At 37.5% G+C, this 27,042-nt stretch overlaps 1 protein-coding gene across 4 annotated transcripts in view; it reads right to left on the minus strand.

The window, feature by feature from the left end:
• The window catches only part of CDIN1 (CDAN1 interacting nuclease 1), a 126,761-nt gene extending 106,506 nt beyond the window's left edge, over positions 1-20,255 (minus strand). For 2 of the 4 annotated variants that reach the window (XM_074585028.1, XM_074585027.1), the window contains exon 1: positions 19,897-20,255. In XM_074585028.1, coding sequence (XP_074441129.1) covers positions 19,897-19,997 — 101 coding nt within the window. In that variant the 5' untranslated portion in view covers positions 19,998-20,255. The remainder of the gene's footprint in view (positions 1-19,896) is intronic. The other 2 variants (XM_074585030.1, XM_074585029.1) reach the window with 1 other exon arrangement.
• Positions 20,256-27,042: the final 6,787 nt, after the last annotated feature.

A 27,042-nucleotide genomic window follows, 5' to 3' on the forward strand; every position in this document is an offset into this window, starting at 1 on the left:
ACTTTGGGAACTACAAAGCCAATACAGTGTCGTTGGGGAAATACTCCCATTACAAATATATTAATACTATAAAAATTCAATAAATATATATATATGACAAGAAGTACCTGCTGATATGCTCATTTCAGACATAGTACCACCGCATTTAAAATCTAGATAAAATTCAAGCACATCTACAGAACTAAGCATTAATCAATTTTGAAATTCTCTGATATCCAGTTCAATAAACTGTACGACAGCTCAACTCAAAAGGTTTAAATACAAACCACTTACTAAAAATTGTCTTTTCATCAAAGTCGATTTCATACCTTTGGTTGGATCAAAAATAAAACCCAAAAGTAAAGAGTTCAAGGAAAAAGACATCCTGCATTGCAGGCTTAACACTATGTAATGATAATAAAAAGGTTAAATGCAGGCATGTGCATACAACTTGGCTGCCTATAGCCAGGGTTATGAGAGTAACTGTATGACAAAGCTCGGAGAAGGCTACTGGAGAAGAGTCATCACTTCTATGACCTTGACACTGGTTGGTCCCACAACTTCTATACAATTTAGTGATGTGCGAGAACAGATGATGGTGCAATACATAGAAATGGCAGCATTTAAAATTCATAGTAGCATAAGGCCATTACTTTTCCCACTGGGCCACTTGAACTTTAATAATGTCTGACCTAGTTGGCCAATAAGTTCTAGCAGCAGACAGAGGAAAATTGCCAGTATTAGATACTGTTTGAATGATTTTTCATTTAGAAAGACTTAGATGTTCCTTTAAGAACAGGGCACCAATTCTTCCTGTAGACACCTCATTTTTTGGTGTCTGTTGTAACGGCCAATATATTTTAAAACAACTGCAGACTATGAACAATCTGTATCAGACACAAAAAAAATAAAATGCAGAGGTAAACACAAATTATCAATACAGACAATGATCACAAAATAATGCTAGCTCTTTGCAGAGATAAATTCCACCTTCTTTCACCCACAACACAGAAATTTAAGTTCCAATAGCGTAATACAAGTGTAACTCAAAATATGCCATATTCAAATGATTACAAAGTATTTTTGATCAGGCCCCCAAAATGAAAAGAGGAGTCAGAATAAAGACACGCACATTTTTTCCATTCATAGATATATGCTTACCATGAGAACAACAATATTATACTTTAACAGTGGATAAACATTGACAGATATTATGGTTAAAAATGGAACTCTGAAAACACAGGAACAGGAGAGTGGTATTTCCAAATGAAAAGAAACTACTTTTTGGTCTTATTATCTTACTAAGCAAGTACAGAAAATAGATAGTAATTTGCCTGAGACATTGTTCTGATATTTTTTCTTTCCAGAGTTAAACAGCACAGTGCTTGTTGCATGAATGTTTGAAACCTACTTAAATGCCAAACCCACACAGAGACCTTTGTAAGTAAATACTCTTTCACTAATGTTTCAAGTAAAGTCTCTTCCATACAAGCACAGAACAATTTTGTAAGGTTCAATTTTTAAGCTGAAAAATATTTTCAGATGTGATACAGAACCAAAATATATTCACAACACAGGTTTAAAAAATACAATGTCAGTGCCGAAACATGAAATTAATATTTTCAAATATTCTGACATCAGACTTCAATGATTATTGAATCTTTTCACCTTAGACATACCAGAATTTCTCTGGTACCCTTTGATCAACTAGTCAGGGAGTCCACTGATAAAAGAAACTGACAGGAGTAAACAGGCTATGCCTCCCACATACGCCTTGATAATCACAGTACTTGTCCTCCACATCTCCATCTCCCGGTATTGTCTAAAATTCTCCTTTTAACTCTACCAATAGAATTTCTCAGAAAATGAAATAAAAAAAAGGAAAGCTTGAGACTAACATAAGCAGATGATTTGTTATGTCCCTGTCCTCAACTACTATGAGTTACTTAGCAAGAAGAAAAGTTTCTCAATATCCAGGAAAGAATCAGTGAACACATCCCAAAGCAGAGGCATAGAGCAGCACACCAGAGACTGAGGAAAAAAAAAAAAAAAAGCAAAACCTCTGAAAATTCCTAGTTTGCACTTAACTGAACATCATCCACACTTTGTTTCAATTTACTTCAGTTAAAATTATACAAAAAACATGTTTGCAAGTTTGAACTCTTTTTCTTAGTACCACAATCTAAATGTTGAACCATTAGACAAAAATACACAAAAGTTGTAGTTATCTGTTGATGGTTGTGCAAAGAAAAATGCTCCTAGGCTGCAACAGCAATGGACCTCAACAAGCAGTGAAGGCAAAGAAACCACAATTTAAACCAGGGATTTATCCCTCACCTTTCCTATCTGCCCTCTTGATAGGGCCAAGGTCCATACATTGAAAAAACATTCACTTAGTACGCTATTACTGGAAAGATATATTTGATATATTCACTTTGTGTTCATCTTCCTTATTTTGCTTGGATAACTCTATCGTGCTACTTCCCCTTAGCCCCCAGGAAAAAAACTGTATTATAGAATACCTTGTCAAGAGAAGTTTTACAGACTCCAATCCTAAATTTCCTGACTGTGGAGAAAGGGGAGAATCATTTACTTTACACTTTTTTCTTCAAACCTATATTGTCCTGCATAAATTAGATGTTTAAATTTAACTTTGGAAAACTATTTTTATGAGTGAATGGCAATTTGAAGCTAATTAGACTGTTCATTTTACATTAAAAAATTAGCCTGTATGTAAAAAGCATATCTTTGCCAATTTGAAACTAAATAAATCCCCAAACACCCTTAAACAATTTGCTCCTAAAAATATATAATCAAATTTAGAAAACTATAAATTATATTTAAATTTATTATTTACAAGCAATTAATTACGAAGACAGCCAGGTGGCTTTCATTACATAAATTACTGTTAATGACACTTGCCTCATGCTGCTACTGTATTTAGCATTTGCATGCATCACATGTCAGGCACACACACTGTTGCATAGCTATCTCCAGGGTAAAAAGTGTACACCTTAAGTCAAAAAAGCTTCCAGTAATCCAATCAAAACTGTTAATTCCTTAAACAAGTCAGAATCTTATTAATGTTTCCCATACAGGATATAATTTAAAGAATTTTAGCTCTATCAAACATGGATGATACAGAGAGTAGTTTTAAGTAAATTCCAGTTTTGGGAACGGTACAGTCTTAAGGCAAGAAATTAATCCATTTATAGCTAGTCCCCTTGAGATTTTTAGTCTTAAGCCCTAAGCAGAGTTTATAATTTAAAAGTTTATGATTTTAAAGCCACTCACAATTCAAAAACAAAACAAAAGGCAAAAAAGATAATAATGCTTGCCTATCTAGCTAGTCGACAGTACAGTACTTTGTCTTGTACCTGTAAGTTATTGTACCATATATGCAGATATTTACAAAGTCTACTTTCAGCCTGAGGGGTATAGCTTGCTGTGCCATATAGGGAATAAACTAATTTAAGCCACTACTTCCTATTGCAAAGATGGCATAAACACACTAAGAAGGAAATCCAGCTGTTCCTTTTTACTAGTGGTCTTTCAGCATTCTTTTTTAAAAAGTTGTCCACCTACAACTGCCAGGCAATACGAAGGGAACATCTGACAAGAGGTGATCACAATACTACATTATTCTATCCTAAAACTTCTCTAACCTTCTTTTCCACTCCTACCAGCAGGATTTTCCTTTCCCTTCCTCCTCTTTCCAAAGGATTTAGTTTTTGGTGTTCTTTGTATTGCTCTGAAAATCCCTACAATGACTATCTGCCTTGCTTCCTGCAGTGCCACAGAAAAGATTGGGTTTCCAGGAGAACTCTTATTCCATGCACTAACTGAACAAAATCATCTCTGATGTAAACAGCCAATAGGTTCACCATATAGCACCACCTTCATTAAGCAGCAAAATTTGACCAGTCTTGGTAGAATGGGCCTGGGGACCTTTTTAAATAAATGTGGAAGCCAAAGAAGAAGGAAAACTAGTTCAACATCAAACATTTGTTCTATGTTAAAATAAACTGAAGATGACCCCAACATGCAGCAAGTCATATGGCACGACTCACTGACACTTCTTAAATTTCTGGGAGTTGTCAAAAAAATAATAAAAATATACATTGCTGACTTTACATTAAACACATAAGGCCTAGACTTTGCAAAAAAATAAAATCCATGAGAAGGGGGTAACTAAACTTCACTGGAATTCAGTGAAATTTGACTGTTAACATCTTTTAGGCAGCTTTCAAAATGGCCTCACAGAAAACATCCCAACCCTATCCTCTCCCATTTTAAAGTCTTTCTGTATTATAGTAAAGCAGCAAAGGCCACAGAACCTTTTCCCCTTCCAGATTATTTTTCATTTGTTCTTTGCATTTAAATATCAGGTCTTTGTATGTTACCTAACTTCTAAGAGTGGCAAATTAGCAGAACTAGGACATCAGAAAACAGTGGAAATTGAGAAGATAGGAGAAAAAAAAAAAAATCTTCTGAACTGGACTGTTTACATTTCTGCATGTTAGTCAGTAACTAACAACTTCTCTGATATATTCTTATAAAATAGTGTGCATTCTTACAAAAGTCAAAGAGTCACCCCCTTCACTTCTAACTAAAGGGCATCTGAATATGTTTTCCAGTCAAAAATAGGGATGTCAAGACCTAGTTTATAGAAACCAAAAGATTTAGAGGGAAGAAGGGTACTAAACCATAAATTAATACTAATTTGGGGTGGATATCCTTTGTTTTCAAACTTCTCCTTTTAAGAATAAGTAAAAGTTTCTTCTATCAACTTTAATTTAGAAGTAATTTCCCCTTCCCAACAACAGCAAAGCTTTAAGGCCAAATAACGGAAAAAAAGGCATGAATGTAATTTTTAGCACAGCAGATCTGCAAATGCTTTTTTCTCTCAGTACCCCAAAGTATTTTGTTAATGCACCACTTTCCACTAAACCAACCACAAACAAATCTTTAACTTAAAGTTATGGCTGTTCATATGTGATCTGTTACCTGGATTAAAAAAAAAAAAAAAAAAGGCAGAAGGCCTCTCTAGCCACCTAATCACCATATCAATGACACATGCCACAACAGAGAAGCACTAGTTTATTTGATTGATCATGGTAGATAAACTCCAAATAACAGAGAAATTAACAAATGCTTGACATTTGCTCAACATCCATTATTCTGACACTGCTTTCAGGATTTCAAAGCCTGGGAGTATGCTTAATCAACATTCATATTCCCTAGTGAGCTACAGGCACCATATTGTGCCCCGCCTTAGTACTGATGAAAACTGCATATTGGCCATTTCCAAAATGTTCTGGGACTCCACACAGGGCCCCTTCTCTCCCTTGTTCCTGTTCTGCAGTTTTCTTTTAAACACTTCCAAGACAAAAGCATCTGCCAGTTTTTCTCTCTGGGGATGTATGCAAAATGAACTTAACAGTTTTAAGGCAGAAGAAACCCTCACATCTAAATTCATTCATAGGACAGAAAAGGGCCTAAGAGGCCTCTCCAGGGACAAAACCCTGCTGAAATTTTCCCCGACAACAGTGGGAGCTTTATAAAATCTAAGTCCAGACAATTTCCAATTCAAATGCCCAGCATAGCATGACCTTTGTCAGATCTATGAGCCCTAGATGCACCCACTATTTTTTTATTCTAACCAGCACAGACATTAGACAGGGCACTACTGCTAAGCAGGAGGTTGAATATTTGCATGCTCTTCTATTGTGAAAATGTAACAGTGACAGCACTGTGTCGAATTCTTTTCCCCCTAGAACTTTAACTCCATAGGAGAGGCATAGCTGACAGATGACTCTCCCAACATCTGTGTTATGTACACCGCACAGCTGAGGAACCTTGGATCACTGTCACGGCTTCTTGGAGATGACCTACACCTTTCTTGTATCTGCTCATGATCAAAAAAGTAAAATAAAAATTTGAAAACGCCCTTTTTTTAAATGAAAAGTAAATATGGCAAGAAAGATTAACATAATTTAGTCATTAAGCTGTTCACATAGCAGCTCACCATATGTTGTATAAATGTCCTATACAAAATAATTTATCAGACCTGACATGTTGCACATCATATTGTATTATTTAATATGCTTACTAAAATTTCATGGATCAAGCGCCACTTCTGAAAGCATACAGAAAGCCCTAGAAAATATTTCTTCATCTTCCATGATTTATTTTGATTACCTTTTACAGCTACATGACAAAGTGGAACTTGCAAAATTATGAGGTTAAGGTTTACACAGCTATTGCTTCATATACTAAAATATAACAAATGGCTCCATGTCTATATACCATTTTATTTGCATTTGATATTCAGAAGCACATTAAAATAAGCACATTGCTTTCCACTGCATATTTTAATAATTTTAACTGGTTATTTCAGTAAACGTCCTGATCCACTAATGCAAAGTTCCATTGATGGAGAGATATATACCTTCTTGATGAAGAGACTAGAGAGCTAAGAATTAAAAAAAAACCACTGAAGCAAACAATTGGCATGTGAAACATGTTGACCAGCCCAAACCTGTCAACATACAAATATATTAATTTCTACACAGTAGCTGAAACATTTAAGTAATACTTTTACATTATTGAGATTTTAAATGTTAGAATGGCAAGCACCTACACCCAGATAAATGGACAAAATTCTCTATCCAGAAACCTCAAAACCACAAAAATAATCATGTATAAGAATGATAGCCTGTCACTGGTGAGGTCTGTGTCTAAATAGTAAATTAATACAAAAAGTGTAAGCACGAAGCTTGCAGATAATAGTCGGGTAACCAATGGGATTTGTTTGGAAAAAACCCCTCTGCAGTTAGAGGACATACCAAACAGATAGATATGGCTAGAAGAATGTTTAGACTGGAACCATGCATGTATTCCATAAAGGACCATTTTCCTTTTTCTCTCTCAGACCACTGATGTCAAAGGAACACAATACAAATGAGATAAAAAAATGTAATCCAACTTCTCTTTTTGGCCAATAATTAAATTCTCCCGTTTCTAATAACAGGATAAAGGAAAACATATTCCTGTGTCAGATAACGCATTGCAATGAGGTCATTAAACACTGTATTTGGAACGGAACTTGCTTGGCCTATTGGAGTACCTGCCAATTGGTCAAAGCAAATCTTCCTTTTTAAGCTCTGTAAGAAACAGAAATCTAGCTTATGCATTATTTGTATCTTTTTATATTTTGTGTATCCAATACAATGCACTTGTCTAGGAAGACACATTCATCAGTTGTGTTGAAAACTGAAGGACAGTTGCATTGACAACATGCATTTTATGTTAATGCTGGAAATGGCTATGTTCAAGAGCCTTTTCATTTGTAGGAACCTACACTTACTTTCCGGCTATGAGTTATTGTACTTTGCTCCAGTTGTAGCCTCGTAATATACATCTGCATTCCACAGAAGAAGTGCAATAATGAACTGGCCGTTACTAGTACCAAGAGTGGCCCGGTAAGAAGTTCTGCCACCTCCTAGCCAACCACAAAGGGAAATAGAGACAGATACATGGTGTCCTTACTGCTGTCTGGGTCCTCAATAACAATAAGGAACTCCAAAAGACCCTTTACATTAAATTCAGTCACAGAAGTGAGTATTACCTCTCTTTTGGTCACAGTTTTTATGTTGTCTTTGAAATGCTTTCAGGCAGGCTGCAATACACAAGAGACTACCTTTGCTATCACATGGGTCTTACTCAAAGAAATATTTGACAACATTCTGTTTTCTGTGGAAGAATGATGTGTGCTATCTTAGGACATTTTTATTCAGTGTTGAAGCTTATGGAGGTATCTGTAAATCAATACTATCAATGCTTCCAAGACCTTGCAGGCATATAGATACAGATATGCAAATAGAGGAGATTCGCACAAACAATGAAGTCCTCTTCAGCACCACATTGAAGCCATTTTGCCAGTTTGGATGGAGAGCAACACTTGCTTAAATATCCTATTCAGGCGAGAAGGATAAAGCAGGGAACTGAAGTTCAAGAATTCTCCAGCATAAGGCAATGAGACTGTCACTATCAATCAGGCTACTGGATATCCTGCAGTGTGCACTGGAAGGGATAGTGTATCCCATTCACATCACTACCTCATTCAAAACATTATGGATACTAGAATTTTAGAAAACATGTATGAAAAGAAACCATAAAACACAAAAATGCTTTAGTTGCTGACAAAACAGAAGTTTTCAACCTAAGGGGTTCACAAACCAAAATGTTTTTCCCACAACAGGCACAGATTCCTCTTTGGCAAATTTAAGCCTGCTGACAAGAAGTTCATTTACTTTAAATTCTCCATTTGAAGTCCATGGACAACAAGGACTCCATGAAATACAAGTTGAAAACTAATGATAGAGCGTGAAATCTTAGCATGCCAATGGGAGTTAGAAATCTACTTGTATGGTACCAATTAGTCAAACAAACAAATGAACAAGGCTTTTAACCATCACTGGATCTGAAGAAAACAGAGCAGTATTTTTCCACTCTGTTTCCAATGCTGTTGGTTTTTTTGGCACCAATACTCTACTAGGCTTGTCTTAGAAGAAAATTTTAGTGGGATCAGTTACTGTATTCCATATTCCTACAGAAATTAATCCTTACCATTTTTTCACTCAGTTTGAAGTATAATACAAGCTTCTGAGACTTTCACATTGCAAAGAGATACATTATTTTTACCAGGAACTTAAAGGAATAAACAATTAAAAAATGACTCTCATAGAAGCATATATGTTATTTTATTAAGTGATGTGATAAGCTTAGGGGCATATATCAGGACCAAAATGGTTGTAGTCATTAATTTAAGTAATAAATCATAGGTCCTGCCAACAATGACAGCAAACAGATGCTAACAAGAAAATGTATTATTTAATATTGTCATGTGTTATAAAAATGTAAGTGTTTAGGACACGTCTTAAATTTTTATAATAATATGCATTTAATACATTACTGTTTTGACACATACGAGAATCAAATTTATAGGTCTCATTCGGCACTCGCTTTCTCTTCTGTGAACACAGAATGGATTCCTGAGGGAAAAAAAGCTCAAGAAGTGAATGTTTCAAATAGATGTTTGCAACAAAATCGAGTTGTTTGTCTTGCTGTCTTGAAGTAAATATCGTAAGCACTGAATCTCGTTAGAAAATGAAAACCAACATATGTGCCTTCATGTAAACAGAAGTTTTCCCTGAAAGTTCCCAGGAAATTCAAACTATGAAGTTTATCTATATATATGGACAGCAACGGATCTTATCATTTGCTACAAAGTTAAAAAAATAATTCCATACAATCCTTACAAGCAGAATGTCAGTACTGAATGAGCCTGCTAAGTTTTAAAAATAGCAGTTTTATTTTCCATTGTGTCTTATTATTTGTTTCCTACATCAGTTTAAATAATACCATGGAACCCTACAATGATTTTCACCAACTGCATCCCTCGGAAAAATGCCAAACCCAAACTAAAATCTATGTTAGTTATTAAAAACATGACCTATTCCCTTCCTTCCATTCATAGGCACTCGCTTCTCAGGCCTCTGAAAGCTGGAACAGAACGATGATCTGATTCAAGTACTGACATCTGAAAGTGTAGGAAATGCAATTATGCCTTTTGGCAAGCCCAGCCACGCTAAACAGAACCACTGTGCGTACACCTTTTCCAGCACTGCATCTCTGCTGCTGTACAGCCTGCTGCATAATGTCCCTCTGCAGAGGGTCAATGGTTTCTAAGATCACTGCTTTTTCCGAACGTTTTTGTTTTGCTTTAAGGAAACTGCTTGGACAATAACATTCCTGTTTGCATTCTGTTTCACTTTCATTTTCAATCAACTCCTCCAGGTATCAGCACAGTTCCTTTCTTGGAAGTGCTTCACTCAATGCTTTAAAACACTTGAGGAAGCAGTGATCAGAGTATGGAAACTAAATTTTCTTCATTAAATCTACTGAAGCAGATATTAAAAATGCATTTAATATACTGGGGATGGCTGGTGGGCATCAGTGACTGTGACAGGCCAGTTACTGATGAGCTGCTGTCAGACGGCCTTCTCAGCAGGGATCTGTGTCTAAGGCTGCTGAAGGACAGCAATATCTTCCCTTGTGTGTAAGCTCTATTCATCTCCCAAGTATTTACTAAATCACAGAGCTCTGCACACAAACCCAGCGTTTCAGCGCATGCTAACAAATGATGGATGGCCTAGTCAATTCGTTATGTCCTGAAAGCGTGATTTCCTGCCATTCCAATCATCAAACCTCTAGAGCCTTCAGAGCTGATCAGTCCTGGAGAATATATTTTGCAGGCTCTATTAAAGGAGTAGAGGTTCTTTCCATTAGTCTCAAACTTTTTTTTTTTTCTCCTGGCTGATTTAAAGAGAACTCCCTCCTTCCCCCTCCTTCCAACAGCACCACCGCTACCACTCTTATCTGTGTAAAGTATTCAGAGCATGTACTGTTAGTATGTTAGTAAAATAGCACTCCTGGAACACCAGCCAGTTAAAAAGACAGATTTTGTTTGTGACTACTATAAAACACGACAATCTTTTATTTAAATTCATCTATACGTCTTTATTATGTAACCTAGACAACCTCCAAAACATTTTGTAACTTAGCTTCTTTGATCAAATACCTTTTACAGCAAGGGAGTGCTCAAAAGGACCCATTTTCTTTGTATTTGCCTAGTGAAACATATCGGAGCTCTCTTAATTGTGTTCCTCCTAAAAGCATAAGCCACTTAGGAATAAAGTTCTGATGTTCCAAAGACAGGTTAGCTGTCAAAGAAATAAAGCTTCTAGATTTCACCCTTTTCATAGCAAGGCAATATACTTGACAGTCTTTCTTCTACATGCTAGAAGAGAAATTTTATTTAGCTTACCTATTCAATGATCTATAGGAGCAGAATATACGTACCTCACGCTTCTTATTCTGAAACACTGAGCTTCAAAGGAATTAGCCTACAGCTGCTGAAGAGTTAGCTGTCTACAGTACAGCACAGTTTTTGAAGGTGGTACAACAGCTATGAGTAAACTAGGTAAATAAGCATTTGGTTACTCTGAAATGCAAAGACCTTGGATTTCTGTGCTTGCTAGGTGTGATCCAGCCACAGCCGGCACAAACCAATCCACGTTGCCCTACCGTTCACCTCAACCTTGACCTGGAGATTAAACTCACTTTTATTGCACACAAAGGTCATCTGTGTTAGGTCAAAATTCAAAGTCCCTTGTCAGCTAAGGTTGATATATTCCAACCTTTCCTACTCTAATGCATCAAATTTTTCATGGTGAGGTCATATTCAGCAGACAGTGTATTCAGCAATTTATCGTGCCATTGTAATATAGCCCAGAATATGATTGTCCAAAAAATAACACATGAATAAAATATTTTCCCCTCTGATGTAGCAAATCCTCTTTGTTCATAAAACTCTAGCCTAGACTTGTTTGCAGGCTTCAGAAGAATTATGGACTGTGGAACTGTTTCTGAAATACAATTAAGAATTACCATGTCTATCATCATTGTCCTTAAGTACAAGCAACACGAATATAACGGTATCCCAAAATCCACAAGTCAATTAAAATGCACATATGGTCAGTGTTAAAACTTCCACTTCATCCTTCCTTAACAACCACCATAATCTGGCCCTTAAATCTACAGACATCTGTTGGTCTGTCTGATGACACCAAGCTTGCTTTAAAACAAAATGCTTAGAAAAAACAGTGCTACAAGACTTATATTCTTATCCTACTGGTGATTGTCACAACTGTGGAATTTGTGAAGTGGCAACAAGTACAACCAAATTAAGCTTCATGAAGCAACACAGTAATGTACACCAAGACAACTCCTCCAGCTTTGACATATAACAGGATTTACTTTCTCTTTCTTTATCTCTCTTTTTTCCTCTCCTTCTTTACCTTTTTTCTTTCCCTTTTTTATCTTTTTTTCTTCTTTCTCTTTTCCTGTTTTCTTTTCCTTTTCCCTTTTTTCTCCCTTTTTATTTCTTTTTCTCTCCCTGTTTTTTTTTGTCTTGCATTTTCTCTCTTTTCCCTCTTGTCTATATTTTTCTCTTTTTTCTTTTTTCTTTCTTTTTCTGTCCTTTTTAATTTTTCTTCGTTTCTCTTTCTTTCTTTTTGTCTGTATTAAACAAGAGCAGCTAACACACAGCTACAACAGAATCAGAATGCATTTTCAAATTATAGGGAACTAATTTCCACGTCTGCTTTAAGAGGCCCCATCCAACCATTGTATTTCACCATCAAATCTTCAAAGTATATAGGATTGCCTTCTAAGTGGTTTGTATAAATTCCTCAAGGCCAAACAGGCTTTCTCTTTACTCAGCCAAAATGAATTTCACAAGTGTAATAAGTCCTGTTCTGGGTGATTATTTTTTATCTAAAATGAACTGTACGGTAGCACTTCCCGTACTGGAAGGGGAAAAGGTTGAGGGAGAAAGAAGTATCTTACCAGTACTCAAGAATTTAGAAAGTACAACCTTATTTTTGGTTGCATATTTCAAGCAAAATTTCAAGACTAACCTTTAAAATAACTCTGCATTTTGCTAGGATGGACAACATATGTGGGAATGCTTGTGAAGAAGAGTATGATTACGCTTATAAAAATTGTAACAGAAAACTACAATGGACTTCCCTCAAAATTAATTTTCATGGCGATACATGCTTATATATGTCATGTACTTTTTAGTTAATAGACAACATGCAAACAACTCAAAAAAACTGTTTCAATCTCTTTCTATAGAAGTCCAGAAGGCAGCCATGTCCTAAAAACCTAGAATTTACAATGTGCCAATGTAAGAATTTTCTATCTAAATCCTGTCTGTTGGTACTGGAGAGCCCTAAAAGTGAGCAAAACTATATTTTACATTCTACTCTGAAAGCTTCCACTGCTACCAATAGCTAGATTTTAAATAAGTATTCAATGTTTAATCTAATGAATAATGGAGGTGACAAAGTTCTGAATTATATGCCGATTTAGTTAATTTCTGTCACACAATACTTTGTATTACAGGGGAGGATTAATATCCTTCCTATTCAGGGTCATAACATAAGCAAACAGTTTTTTAGCAAGACATACCAAATACAACCAGTTACAAGTTCTTCAAGGCTTTTTCACTGGCATTTAAGTGAAAACACAAAATGCGTACTGCCCTCTGGTTTAGCCTATCAAAGCTGGAATATCTTACAGGGAATTTCCTACAAAGGAATAGTGAGGACATCCTTCCAAAGGGAACAATATCAGTTCAGAGCTCACATAATTCTTTGTAGAGTAAATTTTTATTTGATTTTAAAATTATTTTGAATATGCTACATTTTATTGTAGGTAATTTCTGAAAATTTGTATATTGTTTATTTTCTTTTCAAATAATGAGCCAAGACCTCTTTCTCATCTCTTATTATCAATCAGTCGACCTGTGAGGTTAAATGCAGCTTCAAGTACATAGCATATTTTAAATTACATTAGGCTTTTGCTACATGTAATAGACACTGTTTGTTTTTACAAATGGTAGTGTAAAACTGTTTACCCTGAAGTCTAACATAAAAGAAGAAAAAAAGAAATACCAAACTTTAAAAATTCTATTGTTTTCGTAAGTGCTCTAGCTATATGCTCCAGAACATTTAAACACACTACACTACTGCAAAGTATTTGCCACTTCAAAATAGGGTGGAAATACACCAATGGCCATTTAGCGTCTCCCTCCAAGTCTCTGCATCTCCTACTAATGTCCACTTTTCTTTTTCCTCTCATGAGCTGGTCTGCTGAAGTTGATGAGGTTGTTTATATAGGCAAAGCATGAATTTATTTCATTGTTAAGTAGTGAGAATACAGAAAAGCAGAGAGAGCTTAAAATGTGCCTTTATACTTTCTTTTTTTGTAAAAAAAATAAGTTTCTAGCACTCATGAGCACAGAGGCAACTTTCTAAATGAGACTTGCTAAATCAGTGTTTGCAGGGTAAAGAAAACCACCCTAGTTCCTCTGCTTTCCAAAATAATTAACCAACTATTCAGAAGAGCAGGGAGAGCAGAAGTTGTTACAAGAATGATGTCAGTATCGCTATGACGAGAGCCTTTCCAGGCAGAAGAGAGTGCAACTGAAGTGTCACGCACACCAGTAGGCTGCCTGCTCAGAGATAAGATTTCCCTGTCTAATGTATCTGTGCTTGAGTCCTGAGTCTAGAGCTCTGAAAGCCACGTAGACAGCGTAGACAGCTAGCTGCCCTCTGCTCTTGAGCTTCACTGCCCTTCCTGGGTAACAGCAGCTCCGAGGAACACTAGAGCAGAGGACAGAGAATTCTCCTTCCACCCTAACTCGATCTCCAGGCTCCATTAGAAGCAGGTACCAGAACACAGAAATGGAAAGGAAAACGAAAATGAGTAAAAAAGGAGGGAAATGAAAGACTGTAGCAATTCTACCTTCCTGTTTTCCACCACAACCATTTTGGGCTTATCTGTACTGCTTGATAATCTAAGCAACAGCACAAAGCCAGAATTAAATTATTCATGAAAAAGCAATATATTTCCTTGTAAATGAAAAAAAAAAATGTCTGGAAGAGGAAAATCAGAGGCCTATCTACCCCCAATTCTAAAAACCACAAAGGGAGGCAACAGTGACACTGGAAAAGAAGAAGAAAAAATGTTAACTCAGTCTTAAGCAGCTGGTAAAAGAAATAACATTGATGCCATACATTTAAACTTCTTTAGGGCCTCTGTTTTACTATGAACTATCACTGAGAAAGTGGTAAAAATGAGCAAATAATAAACAGATTATATTTTCCAATTTACTTTTTTACATTGTGAGACATTACCATGCAGATACACGTTTTGTTTAAAAGAAAAATCTTGCTGGGATGCTTTCCAGGCCTGGTGTCATTTAATAAAGCTATCAGTAATTTGGAGAAAGAGCAACATAATTACTGAAAATGTGGGTAAAACCTGAAATGATATTAAGTAATGAAGAAGACAGGTCATGAATGTAGAGGAACGTGCATCACTTGATATGCTCTAGGAACAAAGACTGTGTGCATTCCAATAATCAAACAGGAAGTTACATATGTTAAAACCAAATATCCATACTCGAATATCAAGTATATCAATATGAACCTGAGCGTCACGTTTTTCTCTTGTTTACTGGAAAAAAAATGGTAGGAGGGGAAAAAAAAAAGTTCTTCTCTCACATTATGCCGGCTTCCCTTATCTTTCTGCTGTAAGAAAAGGTCTTCCTGATCACTAGGAAGGAAGCTTTCACAGAATGGACACAAACAGCATAGTACTTCTTTGAATAGATGCATGGAAGAAAAGTGAAGACCTGCACAGAACAGCTGCTGTAAATTTTAATACTTTGAAAGCCTAGTACTTTGAAACCCTCTATAAACACAGTTTGCAATCAAATAGGCTCAAAAAAGAATGCTTCTTTTACAGGAATAAAAGCAAAGGTACTGAAAGGGAAGTTGGGCTACAGGCACTAACTTTAACAACTTTAAGTAAGGAAGAGAAACAGTACAGACTGCACTAATTCTGCTGTGGAAGAATACAGCACTCCTAAATGGTATTAAATATGTTTCACAACAGTTCAGTCCAAGAACTTGAAAAGCACAGTTTTTGGAATCTCTAAAAGATGCAAGGCTACTGAGCCAACCTGCACTGTCAGAAAGTTTCTGGAACCCCCAGTTCAAACACAACACAGTGTAAGAAACATAAAGACTCAGAACAGAACCAAACCAGGAAAAACTCTGCAGAAGAAAAAACAAGATAATACCATAATGAATTGGGTCAGCAACCCTTACACCCTTAGAAAGCTTGGTAGAGACCAGAGGAAGATTCAATCAAGAAAACTGTAATATTCAATCAGAACTGGATACGGAGAAGAGCAGCAAAATATGTACAAAGTATAGATTTGAGAAGGGCCCAGTCATTTGTCAATCACGTTCTACTGGTAAGAAGCTTCAGGAAAAATTCCTGAAGGGAAACTCTGTCTTCTGCCACATACGGAACAACTGAGATTTATTATTTTTTCCCCAGGAGCAGCTAAACTGAAGTGCTAGAGTATCAGCTTGGGTATGAATCAAACCCTTAGAAGCTGGACTTTTCTTGACAAGTTAAAATAGTCTTTGAATACAGTTAAAAGTTTAAAGGTCGAACCTACATCTTGTCACCATAAATAGGTAAAAGCAGAAGATTCTACTTGTAGGCAGTCCTAACTACTATTTAATGCAATATCCTACATTTCCTACAACTAGCCCTACAATGGGTAATGCAATTTAGACGTTAGGTCTCATTGAGAAGAATAGTATCACAGAACAACATGAGCCCATGGCTAAAGACAAAGTAGAAGAATAAAATACAGAAGTTACAAAGACAAACACAAATTATTAGCAAGTAGATACATTCAGGTGAGAAACAAAGCAGAAAAGGTGGTACCCTTTAGAAAAGCACAACACAGAACATAGAGAATTATCAGTCCAGTGGTGTATACATTAAGAAGCTCAAAGAAACTATGTATCAGTCATCCAATACTGGCAGAGATTTATCATGCTTAATGCTCTAAATTACATTTTGATAATCCTCAGGTCATCCAAAAATCCTGCTGTTAAACATGAACACACCAGAAGACAACTGCTAAGCATGTAACAAATACCTTAAGAATAATCAAACAAACAAATAAATAAATAAATACATTGGTAATTGCCAGGCGTGGAATACAAAGTGCAGTACTATCAGAAAAAGAACAACAATTTGATTCCCGAGTGTCCATTTTTGCAAAACAACTGGATTCTAAGTAAAGTAGACTAAACCCGTGTTGTCTGTAATGTTACAGGGTTGTAAAAAAATTTTTAAAAAAAGTCTCAATGCTTGTGTGAACATACTTACAAAGAATATTAGAAGCAGTCTAATTTTAACTATTTGACATTAATAAATCTCATGGAAACACCCTTTTGAAGCAGTAATCTCACCTGCTGAAGTAGTTCAATAATAGTAAGAACAGACGACCCTCTTAAAAAATTATTTAGATTTGCAGGTCATGTTGACAGCCACTATACAGCACACCCATACAGACTAAATTGTGGCAATAGTTTTATGGAAATTACAAATTACTTTTAGGGAGAAATTGCAGAACAAGACCAGGCCCATAACAAAATGTGAAGGATGCTTTATACAAATAAGAAGGATAAACTGTGAGTCTTCAAGAAACACAACAGACAAGGGAGGAACCAATAGATAAAACGGTATTAAAAAAAAACCTGAGCAGATTCATGCAGAAATCCAAAGACTCTCAAGATTTATGAGGCAGTAGGAAGCAGAAATACTTGAAAACTGTCAATTTATGTATTGCATTACTAGTGGAATACTGATCCTTCCTGGGGAAAGACTGAAAGTGCAAGGTGAAAGCAGCTATTATGGATGTTAGTACTTTCCAGTTTCAAACAGCAACTGTTACCATATAATAATGACAAACTGGTTATGGACACCTTCATCACACTGCAAGCTCCATGACAGATTCCGAAATATTTTCTTAAAAAGACTGAGTTAGAAAGTTGGGGTGGGGAGTTTGTTTGTTTGATTTTAGTTTTCATAAAGACAAAAAAGTGGCAAAAAGTCCAATCAGACCCTTCTTGTTCTAGAAGGCAATGACACAGTTTCTAGATATAACAAACTTACTCCACAGTTATGAAACACATCACTGAAAAAGCCTCCCCTTTAGCACTTAAGATGGCACACAAGTTTACAAATCTCTGCATCTGGCTTCTTCTACAAGATAATAGTTACAGAGACTGCCTGTTCTTCATGTTATAATATGTACCTATTTCAATACATCTTCCTTGCTGCTAAGGCAAGCAGTGGCCTTGGAATGTAGTGTTGTTGGTTTTTTTTAAAATGCATCTCAAAATAATTACCCCAACATGTTCTGCTACTTAAAACTTTCTCTGAGGGTCTTCTGCATCTGCTCCGCTATGAGAAATAAACAAAAAGATGACAAAGAAACATCGGTTGCTGAGCCATTCACGGAAAGGTGACATGAAAATCTCTGCAAAATATACTTCAGACAGACATTTTTAAAAAAAGGTATCAATTCATTCATCATTCAAATAGAAGATTTTAGCCTTCTCCCAGGATGGACAAACAAAATTCAGGAGAGGCCTACAAGTGGAATTCAGAAGAGGACATTCTCATCTCAAAATGTGGATAACAAGATAACAGTATGTTAAGCCAGCAAATCACGGAAGCAACTACTATAGCTAATCTCTGCTTTTTCAGCACACCTGAGCCAGTTGCTTTAGAAAAAAAGTTATTTTTTCCTGAGGTAACTCTACATTGCTATTAGTACGTAGTTTTTCAGGAGTCATCAAGTTCCAAAACTGAGGAGTCAACGGATCTTTTGCAGCATCAAACAAGCAGACTGCGAAGTAAAACGTACCAACAGAAAGGCATGGTAGTTTTCTGACAAACTTATTTTCCCTATTACAGATACTCATGTGCCTGTTGGATCTGTCTTGGAAGTGGGTTCCTACATACAGTGATGGAACTGGCAAACCAACCCAAATTGTAACCTTCTTTCAAGACAGCATTATAAGGAGACTACAAAAGAGAACATGTGCATGTGTGTGTGCACATATGCACAAATACACACAAGCACTCGCTTCTAATTTCATTAGTAACAAAGTGATAAAGCCAAGTCTAAGCTCCTTAGACATACGCTGTCACAGTAAGTGGTCTCCCAAGTTGCAGCAGTTACTGTGCGAGGTGAGCTGGGCTCCTAACAATGCAACTTGATGCACTCACTAAACCAACCACATTGCTTTAGCATCACTTCATCTCTATAACAGGGCTTGATTTTTAACTACATTACATGCTTTTCTGAAAAGGAAAAGATTTCACTGGACAGTTTAAAATCCTAAATTAATGTTGGCTCTTCATCTACTTACTGTAAGTTACATACAGCTTCAGACAGTTTCCTCAGCTGTGTTTGTGGTAAAGACTAGCAAGGCTTGCTCAGGAAGCCTGGGAATGTTTTTCTGTTTTACTTATTTCTCTCTCACAAAATTAAGCACATCACTTTAAAACCTGCAGTTTTCAGGTGCATTTTAGAGACAGCACCACTCCTTTCCCCACAGGATCCGTTTGGATTCCTGTCCAATTCAGCACTAGTAATCCTTTTCCCACACCTGAAAAAAAGAGAAAAACCTTGCAACATGTCCTTTACAACTCTGTTGTTGGTAGTAAGCAAATTCTGGCAATGAAGATCAGTGCATGGAGAACATCCTGTGACGTACACCTTTCCATGCTAGCCTATGGTCATTTGCAAGTGTCTTTGACAATTCTGGATGCAGCTCAGGCGAGGAAGCAAATGAATGCTCAGATATAAGTAGATAACCTCTTTTCCAACCTTTAACTGGAGGGCAGCACCACCTGGAGAGTTATGGGTCCAGAAAGCCCCATTTCCCTCAGCCACAGGGGCTGCGGTACCACAGGTCGGATTCCACCCTTAGTCTCAGCCACCGAGGAACAATCTGAGCCTTAATCCTTCCCTCACGTCAGAAGATCTACTTGGTGTTTAAGAGCCTCATGAAGGGACCTGAGAGCTTTTATTCGGACGTGTGGCGGGGAGGGTGTGTGTGTGGGGGTGGGGGGAGGTGCGCTCTTTATTTAGTGCCAACTTCTCAGGTCACAGAGAGCGAGCAGCACCCTCCTCCCAGCAGCAGGATGACCGTGTGCGTGTCCAAGTGATTTTTGTACCGTGTGGGGCCTGGAACTGAGGGGCACCGGCTGGAGCCGGCGGAGCGGTCCCCCCCGGCGGCCCCTCGCCCGCCCGCAGCGAGCTCCCAGGCCGCCGCCCGGGGCCCGAGCCGCCCGCCCCGCGCCGGGCAGCGGCCGCGGAGGGCGGGAAGCACTTACCTAGGGAATTTCTCCTTCAGCTTCCTCAGGCTCTGCCGGGTGGGCTGCACGTGCCCCAGGAACTGGGCTATTTCATCGTACTGGGCTTTGCTCAGCTTCATGCCTCGCACCGCCGGGCCCGCGAGGCCGCGGGAGGAGGGGGAGGCAGCGGGCTGCCGCTCCGGGCCTCGGCGAGAAGCAGGAGGCCAGTGACTAGGGGGTGGAGGGGCGGGGCGGGTCGCGGCAACCCCGGGGCGCCCTTTTCTACAAGCCTGGTACCGAGGCAGTCAGGGACGGTTGCGGCCGCCGCTTTTCCGCAGCTCCGCCCCGCGGCCCGGCCGGGGCGGGGAGAGCCGCCATCCCGCCGCGCTCGGCTCTGCGCAGCCGTGCAGGCGGGAGGGGAGCGAGAGGCGCGCGGAGGCAGCCCCCGCAGCGGGTGGGGGGAAATGGCGCTTGCTTGTGGGCATCGCCACCCCCGTAACCCCCGGGTTTCGCACAGAGGCGGTCTCTTGCCTCGCCCGGGGGTGGAGGAGGTCGCCGGCCGCCTCATGGCTGAGGAGGTGCCCGCTTTTGCGCCTTACGAGCCGCCTCTTGCTTTCACGTCAGGGAGGGCGAAAGGAGGAGTCCGCCGCCGGCCCCGGTGCCTCCGATCTGAGGAGACCGGCGTGAGGCGGAGCGGGTCGGCGGCCTGCGTGTGCCGGGCCTCTGCCATGTGCTGTGGGGCCTGCCCGAGAACGGGGTGTTATGAACCCCCGCTGTATTCTGGCCTTAAAGGATAAGTTTCGAGGCCCTTTCCAAAAGTCACGTTGAAGTTACAGTTTCTTCTGATTTAAAGAAAAAATAAATGCAGCAGTAGCAGGACTGGGGGTCCTGACAGGGCCTGAGTGTTACTGGCTTGCAGCCGTGCATGTACCTGCAGGAATGGCTTCTGCTAAACCATAGAAGATAACCAGCCACGTTTGAGCTTGGATTTACTTCAAGGTGTGTTAGGTCTTTAGTTAGGTTTGTTAGGTCTTAAGTTATAAGCAACTTATATTATTAAGTATCACTTAAATACCAGGAAGTATGTTGCAAGCCTTAGTCTCCTTGCTGGGCATTTTTAATGACTTACTCTGAATAACTTGGAAGATAGGTATGCCCTTTTATAAGCAACATGATGTGAAAACTAGAAGTTATGAAGAGAATTAACCATGCATTTGACTGACAAATAGAAATATTCCCTTTAATTTCAGTTTAATTGCACTCATGAACTATATAGAGGCTACTGGAGTCCTAACCTTGAGGTTTTAGGCACTTAATACATGCAATTTGCTTTAAATCTTGAGAACTTAATTTTGTATTTTCATAGATTTTAGGTTCTGTTCACTTGCTTTCTCTCTTGAAAGCTTTAGGATCACATTTTAAGTGTTTTTCCACATCTTAGCCAGAAGCTTTACAAAGTTTCTTGAAAGAGTACAAGATCTGGAACCTCAAGGAAAAATTAATAGCATGGCTATGTCAGCAGAGTCAGTCATTTATTTGTGAGACTGCTTTCTAATTGATTGACAATGCCCAATGAACCCTCTGTCACTTGATCCTATAGGGATTTTAGTGAGTTTTGTTTAGAACTAGGAGCTTTCCTGGGAACAGCTATTTCTGGTACTACGGCCTAAATATAACTGTTTGAAGCTCATTAGTTACCTCACAGTAAAAGAAAATACAGTGAAGCTATGCCAAACTACAGATTCCATTCCTTACTCGGAGATCAAAAAATAATATGTGAAATTGGAAAAAAGAGCATTCTTTTAAAGGAGAGTATTATTTAGTGTAAAGATACTTTATTTTCTTTAGCTCTATCAAGTAGTATCCTTAATAGTAGGAGATATGTGTGTTTGGGAGGGAAGAGGGTATTCTTTTCAATCTGATATCCACTTTAAAGGCCCATAAGGATATAATTTTCTTGGGCCACAGAAAAGGTCATTTTCCACAATCTTTCCAAATATGAGAATTATGACTTTTTCTTTTGAAACAGATTTTTAAAAAATAATAAAATTAAATGGTCATTCACTGCCACTACTGCTGCTCCTTTAGAACCGATCAATAGTGCTTCTTAAAAAAAACCCAAACAAAACACAACAAAAACCATCTTGCTGTCTTTGTCGTAGGATAATTCCAAGTGAAAGTCTTTTAAAAAAACATAATGTTACTATCTATAACTTCTATCTCTGTTTGCTTCATTTGTTCACTAGTACATGTTCTTGATTATTTTTTATTTTTTTTTTTTACAAATCAAATGACACTTCAGTCTACAATGCACAGAAGTGAAAGAGATTAGAAGAACTGCAGTATGAAGTTACTAGTCTATGGACCAAAATACAAACATCTCATGTATGTATTTTATATAAATGGGATATGTTTTGTAGACTCTCGTACTGGAGCAAGGTTTTGGAGATTTCAAAATTATTTTTTTAAAAAAAAGTAAATAACCTTCCAGGGTAAAGGTTTACTGAAACCAAGAGGAGCTAATATCATGCTGTCATAAGGAGGTAACAGCCCTCAAAGATGTGAACTGTTGCTTTTCATCGCAAAGAAGCATTTTCAATGGTGAAATGAAAAATATAGATGAGAAGTTCTGTATGCAAAGTATAAGCTACTCTTTGTCTAAATTAGTTACTACATAACTATTCCAATGAAATGCTCAAAATTCCAATGAGAAAAAAAAGATATGTTCTTGGCAGGAAGAGTTCATTGCATACTTTTTTCCCAGCAATCAAACTGCCATTGTAGTTTTACTATATAACACAAATGTCAGACCATGTGTAATTAAGCTCTGGACACCTATGTTTTAAGAGGTAGATGGTGGAAGTTTGCATAAATTCAGTAAGCAACTGGATGAAATACATAAGAAAAAAATGCACGAAAAATTTAAATTTACCTTTGGCTCAGGGAGACTCAGAGCTGCAAATGGTTGAATGTTGGGGGAACATTTTCAGGAAGTAACTGTGCTTGCTTTGTTCTTAAGTTGTTTCCTTGGTATCTGCCTGTGGCAGCTGCTCTTGATTTTTGCCTTGGGATTGGGTTCCAGTCCATATATTATATAAACTAAATTTCCTTCCAAGAAGGACAGACGACTAAAGAGAAAGAAACTATGGGAAAACCAAATGACTGGGAATGACAAATGGCGGGGGGGGGAGGGGAGAGGAAAGGAAGAGGACACATAAGATATAGGGGGACGATGAACACAGGGAGACAGAGCGAAACACTTGGCATAGGCCTTCCAGTAATGACAGTCATTACTTGCAGGTAGCCTCGTCCACAGTTGGTGTAGGACAGTAGGTAATGGACCCTTGGTCTGTTTTTTATTTTGTGTTAGCTGGTAGTTTGACTGTGATAGTAGTACGTGTCTACCATTAGCTTAAGATGATTGCATAGTGTGATTTACAGCCAAGTTCAGAGTTAAAATGCCATTCATTATTCTCCACAGAGCTTAAAACCACTGTGTTTTGATACCAGGTAATTATGGTATGATATTACGAGGAATCAATTCAGGCACAAAGTGCAAATTTTGATTTGATTTTTATGACCTTACAGCTGTGTTTTTACTTTACCACCACATTTCTTCATAGACACAATCTCTGGTCCATGTTGCTTTCTGTAACAAAATTAATGCAAAGACTGCTAGCAGTCAGATATATTTTCCAATCTATTGATTGTAGATGCTAGTATTGGGAACTACAGTAAGATTAGAATCTCATTTGCAACTGATTGGAGTGCTTGCTAGAGTTTTCTAATACTTGTAATATTGCCACTTCATTGGTGCATGTTTCTACAAGTATTTTTCAGTCTTCTGATATGTTTTGTGTGATTTTTTTTTTGTTGTGAAATTCGGCTCTTCTTGTTTGACATTTTTGAATCATAGGGAAAACTCGAGCATGCTTCCACTTAACTTAGTAGCAACTGTATCTGTAACCAGTATAATAAACACCTCCACAGGATACAGTTGTTACCTCATAAACAAGGAGAACCCTCAATTTATGATCTTATTTATATCCATAGGTTTTAACGTACTTTCTGAAAGTGCTTGTATTGTGAAACAAACCATGATATCTTCAGGATGTATTAAACAAACAAATAAAAAAAAAAAGGAACAGTTGGTCTATACATCACTGTTAAACATTAACTGTTTTGCCAATTCACAAGATGATAAGTCACCATAAGTTTCTGCTTTTTTCCCTAGAAGTGTTCATGGGATTGCTTGACACCACAACAGTGTGAAGAGCATGACAGCAATAGAATGATTATACATAGCAGAATACTAATTAAAAAAAGGCAGGCAGGCATTGTTTTCCTTCTGTGACTTCAGATTTGTTCCTCATAATCACAGAAGTCATTGAGGCACATTTCAGTGTTCCTCAATGAGTTTTCTGTACTACTAATATACCCAATATATCTTACATTAAAATTCTTATTTGCTTGTTGAAGTAATTTTAAAAACCCAGAAGGTCTGCATTCATACAGTGTTTTGAAAACACTGCTTTAAGTGCATGGGGCCTGATCTATGGTCAATTGAAAGTCTATCAATTTTAACGGACTTGGGCCACTTTTATGGTTCTAAGCTGCATGTTTATGTATTTTCTGTAACAAGCTGTAAATGATTTTTGAAAATGATGAGTTATTTAAAAATCATTTTCGATAACTGACATGGTAACATGCCCTAAGTGTTCTTACCCTGCCACTTGACTCCACTGTGGTTCCACATGATGATGAAATTTCTGGAGTTTGTGTTTGCCTTTTTAAGCTCTCAATAGTCGGATACAGAAGCCTATATGAAAATACCTTTCTGGTTTCAAATTCAATTATTTAAAGTCAATTTGCCCTCTTTGTCTATATGTTTTAAAATACCATTAACTACTGTATACTGCTTTTTTTGCCAAGGGATTTCAGCTTCATTCACTGTACAGAGAAAACCCTGTAGTTGTGTGATGAATTAGATTGTTTTCTGTAGGACCTCAGCCTCATTTGTTGCAGAATTTGGAATATGTACTGGGTGAATGAAGCAGGAACTATAGAAAGAAAATATAAGTGTAAAGGTAATTTGACTGCTGCCCAGGAAATACGAATTCTCTCTTTGCCTCTGTTATGGACTTTTCATGTAAGCTTAGAGGTCATTTAATGGATTTTTCTTTCCATGTGGCTTTTTTTGACTCAACATGCACATTATTCTGTGCCACCCATCTAATTTAATTACATAGGTGCCATAAGCTGCTGGCTGAAGAGATCATCCCAATCTGCTCTGGCCAGTTTCAAAGTAATACCTGTGCACTTGTATTACTGCTCCTGCTATTTGTGTGCATACATAGTCAGACACATCAGCTACCCAGCTGAAAACTTAACATGCAAAAAAAAACCCAAGCCATAAAAATATTTTTTTCACCTGAATTAATTTGTGAATCCAACTCACCAAAAGCCTTATAAATTTAAGTGCCAGCACATGGGAGGAAATAGGGATGCATACCAGAGACAGCAGGGCTGCCTCTTTTTGTTGATGGTAGCAGAGCCTTGGGGGATTAACCTCACAAATTAGACATCTAAATTATGTGCCAACCATTAAGCAATATGATTATCCTGCATATCTTCTGCTAAGAATTTACATTTGAGACCACCATTGCACTAAATGCTAAGCACTATCAAAGCAACTGAATTTAATGGGAGTTGTACCTTGAACATACAGAGTACTGAGCACGGTACTCTGAAAAATCAGGTCCTGGGTGTGTTACATTGGAGAGCCCAAATCAGTGAACAGTTTTGCCCTAAATCTTTCAAACTTAGTTTCTCTCATACATATATATATATATTAATGAAAAAATATATAGGCACACATACACAAAAGTATACACATGACAGAGGAGAAGATGTTTTGGAAATACATTTGCTAATATGTATCTTCATGCTACTGCTTATGCAGTAAACTGCTATGGTAATGAGCTTCATTAGAGAATGTATACTGAAATCAGTAAGACTATTCTGAGTATGTGTGACATGGACAGCATGCAGTAAAGAACAAGTAAGGCCAAATTTTTAATCTAAAGGTTAAAAAGAAGTATTGAAGAGATGTGCTATTTTCTATGTAAGTAAGGCAAAGGAGGTAAAAATTAGAAATTAAGGACTATTTTGTAATACAGATAAACAGAAGGACTGAATCAAGGTTGTACAACAAAATGGATAGTATAATTTCCAAGCTTCTTAGTGTTAGACATTGTAACACTAATGTTGCAATGTGTAAATATATTAAAAGAAAATTAACCTACTTAAAATACAACTATTCTAGTGAAATAAAATGTACGCTTTGTGATAGATTGTATTGTTTTCAGTATTTATTTTTTATTTTTGCTAATTAACAAAATTTTATAACTTTGCAATATACTTCCCAAGCATTATTGTGAGGCAGCAAGGCTCTGCTGAATTGCCTATGTTGTTTTTAGTAACTTGGAAACATAGTACCTCAGAGTAGCTAAGTAGCTTGTCTGTTTCTCTTTTCTTATAGCCGGAAGTATTTCAAATAGAAAGGTAAATACTTTACAAGGCTAAAACTAGCTGCAGTATTGTGCCTTATTGCTTTCCAACAAAATCTCTGAAAGAGGAACAAATTCTGCCTAAGCATGAATTGTGAAAGAGAGAACAGATTAGTGTTAACTCCCTGACCTGTTGATTTATCCGGTGCCTAACAACGGGCAACAGAAACTTAAATTTGTAGAATTGTGTGCTGCTGTGGTAGTTTGGGTCTTTTTTTCTCTCCACCTCATTTTACTCCCACACAAAGAAAATAAAACAGCAAAGGTTTGCCTATATAACTTGTGTGGACTCACCAGGTCTGTGTGACTTCAACGGGAGCTGCGTATGGCTAGCCAACATGAAAATTAGGACCTTTATTATGTGTAGTCTGGAACTCTTAAGCATATAATGTTTTTTAGGGAACTTTGGGTTATTTTAGATCAGATAAGCTTTGGGGAGGGACACAGAAGTAGATTAAGGGTGACTTCTTTTCCCCTAGTAGTGAAATTTCTATTGTCACCTTATACTTAGGGAGTTATATTGAATAGCGGAAGTTTATTTCCCTGTTTTTCCTCTAAAATGGTTAATGCTTTATTGCCCAAGGATTCTTACCTCTCATTACATGTCAAGTATTTT

The sequence above is a fragment of the Larus michahellis genome, chromosome 4 (genome assembly GCF_964199755.1).
Source record: "Larus michahellis chromosome 4, bLarMic1.1, whole genome shotgun sequence".
Lineage (NCBI taxonomy): Eukaryota > Metazoa > Chordata > Aves > Charadriiformes > Laridae > Larus > Larus michahellis.